General features: G+C 47.9%; 1 protein-coding gene and 1 non-coding gene across 2 annotated transcripts; both read right to left on the bottom strand.

Moving 5' to 3' along the window:
- Nucleotides 1–9012: 9012 nt before the first annotated feature.
- On the bottom strand, nucleotides 9013–10140 carry LOC125413131 (transmembrane epididymal protein 1A-like). Its single transcript, XM_048454337.3, has one exon. It carries the CDS (start codon nucleotides 9998–10000, stop codon nucleotides 9119–9121), a length of 882 nt encoding a protein of 293 aa, XP_048310294.2. The 5' UTR covers nucleotides 10001–10140; the 3' UTR covers nucleotides 9013–9118.
- Nucleotides 10141–11596: 1456 nt separating this feature from the next.
- Nucleotides 11597–11703, bottom strand: LOC125413242 (U6 spliceosomal RNA). The gene has a single exon (XR_007235902.1). It is a non-coding gene; the product is annotated as a U6 spliceosomal RNA (small nuclear RNA).
- Between the last annotated feature and the right edge of the window lie 546 nt (nucleotides 11704–12249).

Here is a 12249-nt window from a genome sequence, read left to right as displayed (position 1 = left end):
TGAACCTTCGTTCACAATGATGCAGAGGAAGGGCTTCTCTCCGGGGGCCACTGCCACAGTGCTTCCTCCGCCTGCCAGGGGCCGAGCAGGTCAGACCCTCAGGTCCTTGGAGCCATTCCAGGAGGAGAAGCCAGGAGATTTCGTGTAACTAAGCTGCCATCCTGTCAAAACTTACCAACGGGTGTGGTCCACCTCGTGACCCGGTGGAGCAGACTCCTCTCTTGGGTAGCAGCTCACCCCTTAAGGGCTGAGGAGAACCTCACCCTTCAGCCGGTCCTCCTGGCCGAGGTCAGCTGTTGACTGCTCGCCATGTGAAAGGCCTGGGCTAGAGTCCTTCAGGCTCAGACCGGATGCCTTCTTTAACAGGAGATGTGATGGTGGAGCACAGGGACAAAGCCAAGGGCAGCCTGGCAGAACTGAGCTCTGCCATTGTTTACCAGCTGGTTCTAAACCCTTGGCGAAAGTTTCCTTCTTGGGCTGGCCTTGAGCTTGCTATCCTCCTGCCTCAGCCTGAGTTCTGGGATTACAGTAGTCATCACCTGGCCAAATTTGATAGTCTGATTTCAATTTTTTTTTTTTAAAGAAGACTGGGTCTGTGGCTCTGTTGGTATCGTGTTTTCTTTTTCTTTTTGGTTTTTTTGAGGCAGAGGTTTTCTGTAGCCTTGGGGCCTGTCCTGGAACTAGCTCTTGTAGAGATGGCTGGCCTCAAACTCACAGAGATCCACCTGCCTCTGCTTCCCGAGTGCTGGGATTAAAGGCATGCGCCACCACCACTCAGCTGGTATAGTGTTTTCTTAGCATGTGTGAGACCCTGGATTTGATCTCCCCAGAATTGCATAAACCAGCCTGGGGGCCAGCCTGGCTACATAGGACCCTCGAAAAATTAATTGGAAAAGAAATGAGGCTCATTGTTGGTATGTGTTCTCTTGTTTTTGACAAGACTATTAAAAGTAACAGCCCATTCCCTCAAAAAGGAAGTGAAAATCAAGGGTCTCCCCCATCTTGTTCCACAGCCCCTACCCCCTAGAGTCTGAGTTGCAAGACCGAGAACACACAAGTTGTATCTCTCAGAGACGCCCTGGGTTCTGCATCCTCAGAGAGACGGTTTGTGGTTCTGTATCCTCGGAGAGATGGTTTGCAGTGGGAGGGAATGTTTCACCAGAATTTGGACAAGGGTGGTCAGGCACCCCGAGAGGAGGAAGGACACCAGCAGTGACTTTTGTCACTCGGGAATTACAGGTCGAGGAAAGAGATCTGTGTGCATGGGGCATCTTCAGTAGGGAGGAAGGAGAGAGTTTAGGAGGAGGCAATCCACAGCAGTAAGGAAAGTCAGTTTGCGGGGAGGCCCGTGGGAATTCAGGTAAGTGACCGGGTGCAGCTTTAATGGGTGGGGGACAGTGAACTGTGTGTCGTGGTCCTCAGAGGCCAGTGAGGAGAGGGAATTTGATTCCCTTCTCCACCTACGTACACTCACTGTAATGCTCTATGCAATCCAGGAATGAACTGCAGCCCCACCATACCAAGGCGTAGGTAGCAACCCAGAGCTGGGTGCAACCTCATGGGAAGTCTTCGTCCTGAGAATGTTCATTTCGTCCCCATTTCTTTCGTCATTGGGCCCTATTATCTGACTAATAGGACAACAGCCTCCTTGTTGCTGTAAACGGGGCAGCTCTACAGGAAAAGGCAAAACCAGTTCCACTCATTTGAGGACTGCTTCTCCTTAATCCTGAAGTCATCTTTATCTGGGAGGGGAAGGCAGAAGAGGGTGGGACAGTAAGAAAGAAAGCTTTGTGACAGCCTTGTTGGGCACAGCCTTGTTGGGCACATCAGTGTCGGGCTGCTATCTTACCACATGTTTCTGTTTTCTTTTTCTCTGGCTGCTCTTTCTTGGTCTGTCTCACAGACGTCTCTTCCTCTCCTCGGGCAAAGGTGGTGCCTGCCGAAATTCTGCTCCGAGCCCTCAGCCCTGCGTGGTATTTCCTGGTGACTGCCCATCTCTGTGGATTTAACAGCTACACGCTTGCGTATGAGCCTCAGAGCTTCCTTTCTGCGTGCTCCCTTCTCTGAGCTCCAGACGGTTCAACTAGCAGCTTGCGGACTATGCTCAGCCTTACTGGTTTGGGAGCCCCCCTCCTCCTCCCATTGAACTGCACTCAGCTTGCAGGCAGGGTCCATGCATTGAGTCACTTCCTTATTCTCAGGCCCTATCGTGGAACCCAACCTACAAGAGGAGTTCAGTAAATATTGAGTAATTGCTTGGAAGAACAAGCTATCCATTGATGGAGGCAGTAAACAGACCAACCAAGTGGGAGCAGGCAAAGGCTGTTCTTGGCTTGCCAGGGAGGCAGTCACCATCAGGTTAGCCTGTGTTGATGCAGAGACTGCAAGGCCCATGGAGAAGGGAGCAAGCTTTATGACGGGGCAAAGAGAGCTTCGTTGTGCCCTGATAGAGACTATTGGGGAACCCGGAAGTGGGCTAACCGGAAGCATGACATCCTATGTGGTGGACCAGAGTGTATATTTGGCATTGCCTGGTTGGTCTGCAATTGAGAATGAGGTAAAAATCAGGAAAGCTGCTAGGTTCTATTAATCAGGCTTTTGCCATTCGGGGTCAGTTGGTGCAGGCATCATTGTTTGGCTTTCTGGACTAATTAACCGAAAAAGCTAACTAACATCTATAGCTTGTTTAACATCTACAGCTTGTTTAGAATTTTGATAGCATGCTGATCTTAGGTAGCTGATTGACTATCTGGGCTGGCAATTGTTGGTAGTAGGGCTGATTTCCTGTACCAGCTACTGTAGGTAGTGGGTTAACTCCTGGAACTGGCTCAGTGGGTAAGCAGGTGACTTACTGAGTTGGGTTACTGCAGATTTCAAATCATTTTTTTTGTTCTGTTTTTATGAAGAATCAGGCCATTGTCTGCTTGCATATTCCATCTCACAACCTAACATTTATTAAACCAATTGTGCATTGTGATTTCTAAATATAAATATTATTTCCCATGATCCCTCTGTAGGGCAATGTATTAGTTACCTTTTTCATTTATGCGACAGAGTACCTGATGGGGCAACTGAAGGGAGGAAGGGTCTGCCTTGGCTCACAGTTTGAGAGGATACAAGTCTGCCTTGGCTCACAGTTTGAGGGAATACAAGTCTATCTTGGCTCACAGTTTGAGAGGATACAAGTCTGCCTTGGCTCACAGTTTGAGGGGATTCAAGTCTATCTTGGTTCACAGTTTGAGAGGATACAAGTCTGTCTTGGCTCACAGTTTGAGGGAATACAAGTCTGCCTTGGCTCACAGTTTGAGGGGAGTCAAGTCTGTCTTGTCAGGGAAGGCATGGTGGTAGGGGTTTGAGGGGGCTGGTCACATTCGTTCAGAGACAAACGCTGCTGTGCATACTTTCCTCTACCCCCTTCCCCCTTTTTTGTTATTCTGTCTAGGACCTCAGTTCACTAGATGATGCTGCCCACATGAATAAGGCTTCATGCTTCAGTTAAAATCTCTTTAGAAACATCCTCATTGACATGCTAATGTCTAGGAATTTCAAGTCTAGTTAAATTATAAAATAACTGTCACTGTTAGGTATTGATAAACCCAAATAAATTTGGCCTTTAAATTTAGATGGTAAGTTTGACCTAAAATAGCTGCCCTATACACTAAAAGTAAACCAAGTGTGATCTGTGAAGAAACTGTGACAACCTGTCTCTAAGTGTGTAAGTAACTTGATCTTAGCCAATCATAGCAGCTGAACTTCCAGCCAATCAGAGGCTAAAAGCTGCCCAGATATGCCTAGCATGGGGCCTATGATATGGCTTAGTGGGTAAAAGTGCCTGCCACCAAGCCTGATGACCTGAGTTCAATCCTGGGACCCACACGGTAGAAAGAGAGAACTGATTCCCAGGAACCAAGCCCCCAAAGTCATCCTCTGTCCTTCATGTGCACACCATGGCACCTATTTGTGCACATGTGTATGTGTGCATGTGTATACACACACACACACACACACACAGAGAGAGAGAGAGAGAGAGAGAGAGAGAGAGAGAGAGAGAGAGAAATCAATAAGTAAATTAAAAAATTGTTTAAAATATGACCAAACAAAATGACAACTGCAACCAAAGAGGCTATTGTCTTCTTATGTGGTGGGGAGAGGAGAGGGGTGTTTGTAACATGTATATAAAATACATACATGATTGTATGGTTGTGTTCATGTGGATCTATATGCATATCTGTGCGTATGTATGTAGAGGCTATAGGTTAACTTCAAGTGTCCTACTTTTTCTCCACAAGTAAGTTTTTGAGATGGGGTCTCCCAGTTAATCCAAAGAATGGCAATTGACTAGATTCCCTGACCATTAGCTCTAGGAACCCACTTCTTTGACCCTTCAATTCTGGGATTACAGATGCACGCTGCCATGCCTGGCTTCTCTGTGGATGCTGTGACTCTAAACTTAGGTTCTCAGACTTGCAGGGCAAGCATTTTACGGACTGAATCCAAGTCCCTAGTCAGGTTGTTTCTGTATGTCATTTCCTATTCTCTGCCTATAAATATAACTTCTGGTGGGAGGGGACGTCCTGGAACACCGTTGCTCTGAAATGCTGCCTGGCCCTAAGTATCTTTTTCTCCAGTGTATTTTGTTAAACTTAACTGGTCTCAGTTTTTGCTTTCTCTCTCTCTCTCTGTGTGTGTGTGTGTGTGTGTGTGTGTGTGCGCGCGCGCCTGTGTGCCCATGTGTGCTCACGCAGAGGCCAGAGCAGGTAGAACACTGGGTCTTCCTCTGTCACTCCCCACATTATTGTCCTGAAACAGGGTTTCCCACTGAACCAGAAGCTCACCATTTTCACCATTTCTTTTTTTTCAAGCTGTAATTTATTGTCATTATTGAAATAAAAACAAACCCACCAGTCTGTTTCTTAACCTCGTTTTTACTGTTTCATTCAGTATGGTTCATCGGCAGAAAGCTCCCATACCAGCCAAATAAAGAAATTTTCTGCCTTTTTGTAGTGTATACTATAATATTACATTTACATCTTATTTCTGTAACAACTCTTACTACAGAAAGCTTAATATTCAATGTTTCCTCCTCACACACCAACTGGAAGAATATTAGGAAAACCCTCTGAAGGCGATTGCCCAGCAAGATTCTTGGTTCTTTTGCCCTTTGTTTTTTGCTGTTACCCATAGTATGGAAAAGATGGGTAAAGCTCTCCCAAAAATCCTCCTCCCCCGAATGTCCTTCCCTTATGTTCCCTGTGCATCTCTCTGTCCATGCTCCTGATCCATCCTAACTCTGTATGGCTTTTCCTCCCGTCAAATGGTTGCTTGCTCTGCCTCTGGACCTATAATTGTTTTTATTTAATCCTGTTTACAATGTTCAAGCAGAAAACTCTTGCAAAAAAGGTGTGTCTAGGGCTACAATACGACTACAATCAGATTTCTTCGTGAAATAACTAAATCTAGGGGTTCACAGCATGATCAGAAAACTACAATATTACAGTTTCAGAGGGTTTAGTCCATTATCATCATGGCGGGAAGCATGGTGGCGTGCATGCACATATGGACTAGAGAGCGAAGCTCACCGTTTCTGCTGGCTGGCTGGCCAGTGAGGTCTGCTGCTTTTGCCCTGAATCCTGGGGTGACAGGCACACACCGCCATGTCCACTTACCTCTGTGCTGAGGGTTCAAGCTCAGGCCTTGCTTGCAGAGCCCTGAGCCATCTCTCTGGCTTTCTTCATTTGCTCTTTTTGAAACAGATGCTCACAGTGGTCCAGAGTGGCCTCCGCTGCTGCCGGTTCTCTCAGCTCTGGGATTGCAGGAGTGAGTCCCCACCGCTGTCTCTGAGCAGCCTCTCCTGCTGAACCTTGATCACTTCCCCCTCTGAGGTCATCCTGTCCTTGGTGCCTTCCCTTCCATCCTTCTGCGTGACCTCTGAGAGAGAATTCACCGAGGACAAAGGCTCGGGATTCCCCAATCCAGGGCTGTCATTTCCTCGTATTGTGACCATCCTTTCTCAATTCCTTCCCACAACACGAGGTTCCTGCTCTTGGTTTCTTCATCTTTAGGATCTTCCCTCTAAGCCTCTTGCCTTACCTTGCCTTAGTCACCAAGCATAATTTAAGATGTCAGCAAGAAAAGTCCTGACATCAATCCATTAGCCTTGGCAATAATTAGTTTGGGATTATGGCACTGGGCATGTTTCAAAATACTTTTCAACATTTTCTAAGATGTCTAAAATGTAAAATGTATACTAATAAGTTTGTGTGTACACAGCACATTAATAAAAATTTTTTAAAAATCCCTTGAACATTTTGTTTGTTTGTTTGTTTGTTTTTTGTTTTTAAAGGTATCTGTCACCAGCCAGATATAGTGGCGCACGCCTTTAACCCCAGCATCAGGAGGCAGAGGCAGGTGGATCTCTGTGAGTTTGAGGCCAGCCTGGTCTACAGAGTGAGTTCTACAACAGCCAGAATTACACAGAGAGACCCTGTCTCAAAGAAAAGCAAAACAACAACAAAAAGATAGCTGTCACCTATCTATAAACTCTTCCCCCACTTGATAACGCTGGGAACCAAAGTCCAGGTCAGATCACATGTATATTACCACACTAGTCAGAGTCTTAATGACTCTGACTGAAATTCCTCTAAAATGAAGTTAGTATTGTTATTGTGGAAAGTCTCCAAAAATTCCAAGCTAATAAAAGTGTCTGATGGCAATGTCCTGTGTACTGGGTATGACAGGTGATTTTATGTCATCTGGGCTAGGCTGTAGCATCCAGTTTGGTCACATATCCTTGTCGCTGTGACTACAATGGTATTAGTCAGTGTGATTAACACTTAAAGCAGAGCTTAAACAAGAAGCTCGCCCTTTACAGTAAGGGGCTTCATTCATGCCGCCATTGAGAAGCTGGCCCTTTACAGTGAGCACAGGCTTCATTCATGTTACCACTGAAAGTCTTAGCAAAGACTAATGCCCGCCCCCCGAGAGATCTCTATTTGTACAAAACTTAGGAATTCAGGAATGAGGCTCCAACTTGCCCCTGGTCTCTGTCCTCCTGTCCTGTCCTGCAGAGTTTTGGAGATGTCATGCTTTGCCGTCTGTCTGTCTGTCTGTCTCTCTCTCTCTCTCAACATCCTGCTTTCTTTAGAAAACAGTGACTAATGTACCCTACAAGGTCCCGATGTGCAGGTAAACCCCACCCTGAGCACAGAGAGGTAAAGTGGCCAACCTGTGTAACCTGTGCCTGTCTCCGGCTCCGGAGCCATCTTCCCTTAACTTTAATGCCCTTTTCTAAAACCATGCATATAGGATCTGCTAACTCTCAGATTTGCTTGTCTGTGTGGTGCTGGCATGGTGCTAGAACCCAGGGCCTCCTGACAAACCAGGCAAGCTCACTACCTCTTAGCTACTGCCCCAGTCCCTCATTTATATTTGTTGTCTTAGGAATTATACTTCGGCAAGTGACTCTCAACTTGCGTGTAATGCAATTCACATCCTAAGCTTTCGCTTTCAGGCTGCATATGGACAAGTTTTAACACCACCCTCATACGAAGAATGTGCTATCAATCCAGAAGAGATGGGTTTGTCTGGCACACCCTGGCAGCAGGGTAAGCCTGTGGGATGAGGCAGAGCCAGGTTCTACAGAGTACAAAGCTTATGCACCTTGGAGAACAGATTTTAGAGGGAAAAAAATTTAAATGTTCACTTTGGTGAATGACTCATGATATACAAATTATCAGTGATAACATGAACACTGTCCCAGACTCATGAACACATCGTAGAACTCGAGGTGCCTCAAACCTTAAGTTTTCTTAGTCTTAGAACCAGGTTCTGGCTCTGGGATTTTGGCATAAAAAATGGCTTGTGGTTGGGTTGGTTCCTGCTGTGCGGGGGAGAGAAGGCTTGAGGTGTGGGGGCAGGAGGAGGCCAGGCCTCTCTGCTAGCGTCAGTCTCCCTGTTCTACACCAGCCTCTGCTCTCCAGACACCACCGTCCACGCACTGCATGTCGCTTCTTCTTTCCAGGGTGCCTGTGGCATTTTCAAATGCCTTGCCTGCTATCTGCAACCCTCTGTGCTTTTAGAAGCTTCCAGTCCTTCAAGGAGAGCACTCCTGGTTGCACGGGGAGAGCAAATGCAGCGGCTCCATGGTGCCCACTTCTCTTCATTACCCTTTTCCACACGCCTGCCTGCCCCCTCCTCCTATCCCGCCATTTCTTCAGGCTTCCAGATGTTGGGTGTCTGCATCTCATTTGGCGATGTCCACAGAGATCGGCCCCACTTCGTGGCAACTTCTCCGCCACCCCCATCCTCAAGTGCATCGCTCTCTTCTTCAGTCTCTCCCCAGAAGTGCTCACGTAGGATATGACACACACAATGGACTTTCTGAAGAAGTTGGAGCAAGTTGTTCTGTATCGCAGCCAAACACCAAGCCACTTCAAATTATTTGTTTTCTTTTTGATTCTGCATGGCTAGGGATTGAGCCTAGCCCCATGCACGCTAGGCACACACTTTACCTGTGAGATACATCCCCAGTCCTTAAATCGGCTTTAACATTTTAACTACAACTTATTCTTTTTCGTGTGTGTGTGTTGTGGCATGTGTGCCACAGAACTATCAGAGGACAACTTTCAAGAGTCGGGTCTCCCCTTCTACACTGTGGGTCCCAGGGATGGACCTCACGTCCTGAGGTTCGTGGCAGGTGCCTCTACCCACTGAACCATATCACCAGCCCTAAAATTATATTTTAATCACCTTACTACAACCACCTTCTAGAATTCCTCCTTAGACTCTTCTCGCTCCTGCCCGAACCCCTCCTCAATGCAACCAAGTTCCTCATCCCTTTCTCAGTAGTCCGTAGACGTACTCAGTTTGTTTCTTAATAAGAAAAACTCCCCAAAGTTATTACAGAAAAGCATCCTTTTGTTCTTTGCATTCGAATGACCAGAAACCATATAGATAAGGAAACAGGTAAGACACTGACCTGGACAGAACAAAGTGACAACCAAGAAGTCATCCTTGGAGCTAGAAGTTTTATTTAGGAAGAAGAAGCTAGTCCTGGGGTGGGAAGCCGTGGTATGGATCCCAGGTTGTGCAGACAGCCCTCCAGAGGCAGCTTCTGTCTCTACACACCTCCATCCTGTGCCAGGGCCTCTGCCTTGAGCTTTTCTAGTTCTTCGCTGGATTCCATAGGGCACCGCTGGTACTTAGCACCAGGAGTCTTTGTCCGGGAAGAATAGTAGCGGTGCCAGAGACTGCAGAGGCCATAGATGGCGATCACCAGGACAGCCGCCAAGGCCAGGTGCCAGCAGAAGAAGATGGTTAGGAAGGCAAGGTCTGTAGGGTTGTCTGCCCGCCAGGGCTGCCCAGTGGGAGGTACGTACAGCTCACAAAGCTGCATCATCCAGTTGCTTAACACTATCGCCAGCCAACTCTTGAGGAGCCAGAGCGAGGGATTGTTGGGGTTCCATACCTCCACTGTGAGCAGCACAGCAAGCAAGAAGGAGGGTACCATTAGCAGAAGATGCACTCGGATCTCCAAGGAGTTCTTGTTCTCGATGTGGGTTGCCATCAGCAATACCAGCACATAGAAAGCCAGCGCTTCGGTAGCGCGTTCCAGCTTCACACCCCAACGGGGCAGGCGTGACTGGCTCACCATGTCTACTACGCCACTGAGAGCAAAGAACCCAAACATGGTCACATGCTGCCAGTTGTCCTTGAAAATAAACGGTCGCCGGGGGTCCGTCCAGTCTATCATCTGCAGGCGGTTGACCCCGAGGGGGTAGAAGTATTCACCAATAATGCCAAAGATAGGGACAACCACCTTCACCACAGCTTCATACGATACCTGCTGAAACAGCCTGTGCCCCCGCAGCTTCCTCGGGAGCAGTGGATGCTGGAGGGCCTTCTCTCCCCGTAGCAGGGTCAAGGATGTCAGCACTGAGTAGTAGACCGAGTAGACAAGGAAGCCTATTCCTGGCAGCAGGTGGCCCTCAAGGGTTCCCATGGCTTTTGTGTGTGTTGAGTCCGACAGGACCAGAGTCAGCAGAGGAGGAGAACTTGGTTGTCCTCAAAAGCCTCACAAGAGATTCTCAGGGCCTCCAGCAGCCGAGCCCTGCCACCCACATGCAAGCCTGTCCTCACCGCAGATGTCGGAGCCACTCCCAGGGCGGGACCTCTAAGCAATGGAGGTTTTAGTCATCTTAGACTGCTCCTGACTGAAGTTTGCTGGGGCTGAGATTTCAGCTGCAGCCACCGCTGCAGACCTGGTCCGCCCTTCCCTCCACTAAGCCCCATGCTCCAGCCCCGTAGAGAGAGGTAAGGAAAGACCAAAGGGGCCTTCGCAGAGGAGTGGTGAGCTGCCTCTATTGACGACCGCTGGTGCCAGGCATTGTCTCTTTCTCTCATTTAAATCCCCCAACAGGGGGAATGGAGAAACGGCTCAGTGGTTAACAGCCTTTCTGTTCTTACACAGGACCTGAGTTTGGCCCTAGCAAGCATCTACCTGGGGACAGTTCACAACTGCCTGTAACTTCAGCTCCAGGGGATCGAACACCCTCTTCTGGTCATCTAGAGCACTCCTACTCTCGCTGACATAGCTAAACCCATGATCGGCTTTATGGAAAGGGACACCTTTTGTTTCAGACCCAGCCCATGTCACTCTATTATTGAATCCCACGCTGAGGAAGACAGAACAGAGTTTGTTACCGTGGAGTTGCTCACACAATGTACTTTCAAATCACTCTTTCATATTTCCGACAGAAGCCTCTTGAGGGAGGCAAGATTTATTTTACTTCCAGGTTTCAGAGGGTTCAGCCCATTATGGTGGGGGAGCAGGGCTAAGTAAACTGCTCAGATCTCAGCCGCAGAAGTGTATCCACTGTGGTGGGGGAGCAGGACTGAGTAGCTCAGATCTCAGGGGCAGGCGTGTGTCCATTGCAGTGGAGGAGCAGGGTGGAGTAAACAGCTCAGATCTCAGAAGCGGGGTGTGCGGCAGAGTCTGTTCCCTTTGCAGTGAACCAAGGAGCAGGGAGACTGCAGGCATCGTGGCAGAACCTTCAAAGGCCTGCTCCCTCCTTTTGCCAGCTAAGCTACTTGGTTGAGGGGTGTTGCCACTGTCCGAGGTTTAAGCTGCAGCCGTGGTCTCTGTGTTCGTTCCTCTGGAGGACAGAAAACAAGGTAGCTTATATAGAATGGACTCCATGCCGTTCACCCAGGAAGCTAACCAAACTACAGGATCTTCAATGACCCCAGTCCTTTGTGACAGAGCCTCGTGTAGCCCAGGTTGGCCTTACACTTTCTGTACATCTGAGAATGACACTGAAATTTGGATCCTTCATCCTCAACCCACCCCTCCCCAAGTGCCAGGAGTTCCACAGTCTGCTAAGATAGCAAGAGGGGAGCAAGTGTTCAAACCACAAGCCTGGGAGAGACAGTGAGGTCAAATCACAACTGCACTGTTCTAGCAATCACTTAAACACATGGAGGGATCACCCTCAGATAAGACTTTAAGACACCTGTTAGCAGGTGCTGGGGTGTGTCCATGATAGGGAGGGACTCAAACCTTCAGCCTACTGTTTCCATGGATGTCCTTCAGAACCGCTGGGAGTCTTTACGCTTCATGAATTTGTGTGCCATCCTTGTGCAGGGGCCATGCTAATCTTCTCTGTATCGTTCCAATTTTAGTATATGTGCTGTTGAAGCGAGCATCACCGGGAGCCTTTAATAAAGCCACCAGTGTCTGGGATTCGCCCTCCAAAATTCTCATTGGATTGGCCTAGGATTGGATTTAAGTATTTATGCTCTTACACTTCTCCTAAAGACACAAAAGAATAACTTCCACACAATTTCAATCATTTTTCTTTTTCATTTGTTTGTTTTTGTTTGCTTGCCTGCTTTTTGAGACAGGGTTTCTCTATGTAGCCTTGGCTGTCCTAGAACTCACTTTGTAGACCAGGCTGGCCTCAGAGTCACAGAGATCTGCCTGCCTCGGCCCCCTGAGTGCTGGGATTAAAGACTTACACTACTAGTCCCTAGCTCAATTATTTTTTTCTTAAAGAAAGGGGTCTCACAACACAGCACAGACCAGCAGGGAACCTACTATGTAGCCCAGGTTGGTCTTGAACTCACAGAGACCTTCCTGTCTCAGCCTCCAGAGTGTGAGGATTACAGACTTGAGCCACCACATCTAACTTGTGTTTCTACTTGTGAAAGATCCCTAAATCAGTCAAATCTATGGAGACAGAAAATAGAATG

The sequence above is a fragment of the Myodes glareolus genome, chromosome 2, assembly GCF_982192425.1.
Source record: "Myodes glareolus chromosome 2, mMyoGla1.1, whole genome shotgun sequence".
Taxonomy (NCBI): domain Eukaryota; kingdom Metazoa; phylum Chordata; class Mammalia; order Rodentia; family Cricetidae; genus Myodes; species Myodes glareolus.
The sequence above is the reverse complement of the archived record's forward strand: the minus strand, read 5'-3'. Positions and strand labels throughout refer to the sequence as shown.

Bases quoted from the DNA above. Each gene is read 5' to 3' on its own strand.
- LOC125413131 (XM_048454337.3), bottom strand. From the start codon at position 10,000: ATGGGAACCCTTGAGGGCCACCTGCTGCCAGGAATAGGCTTCCTTGTC.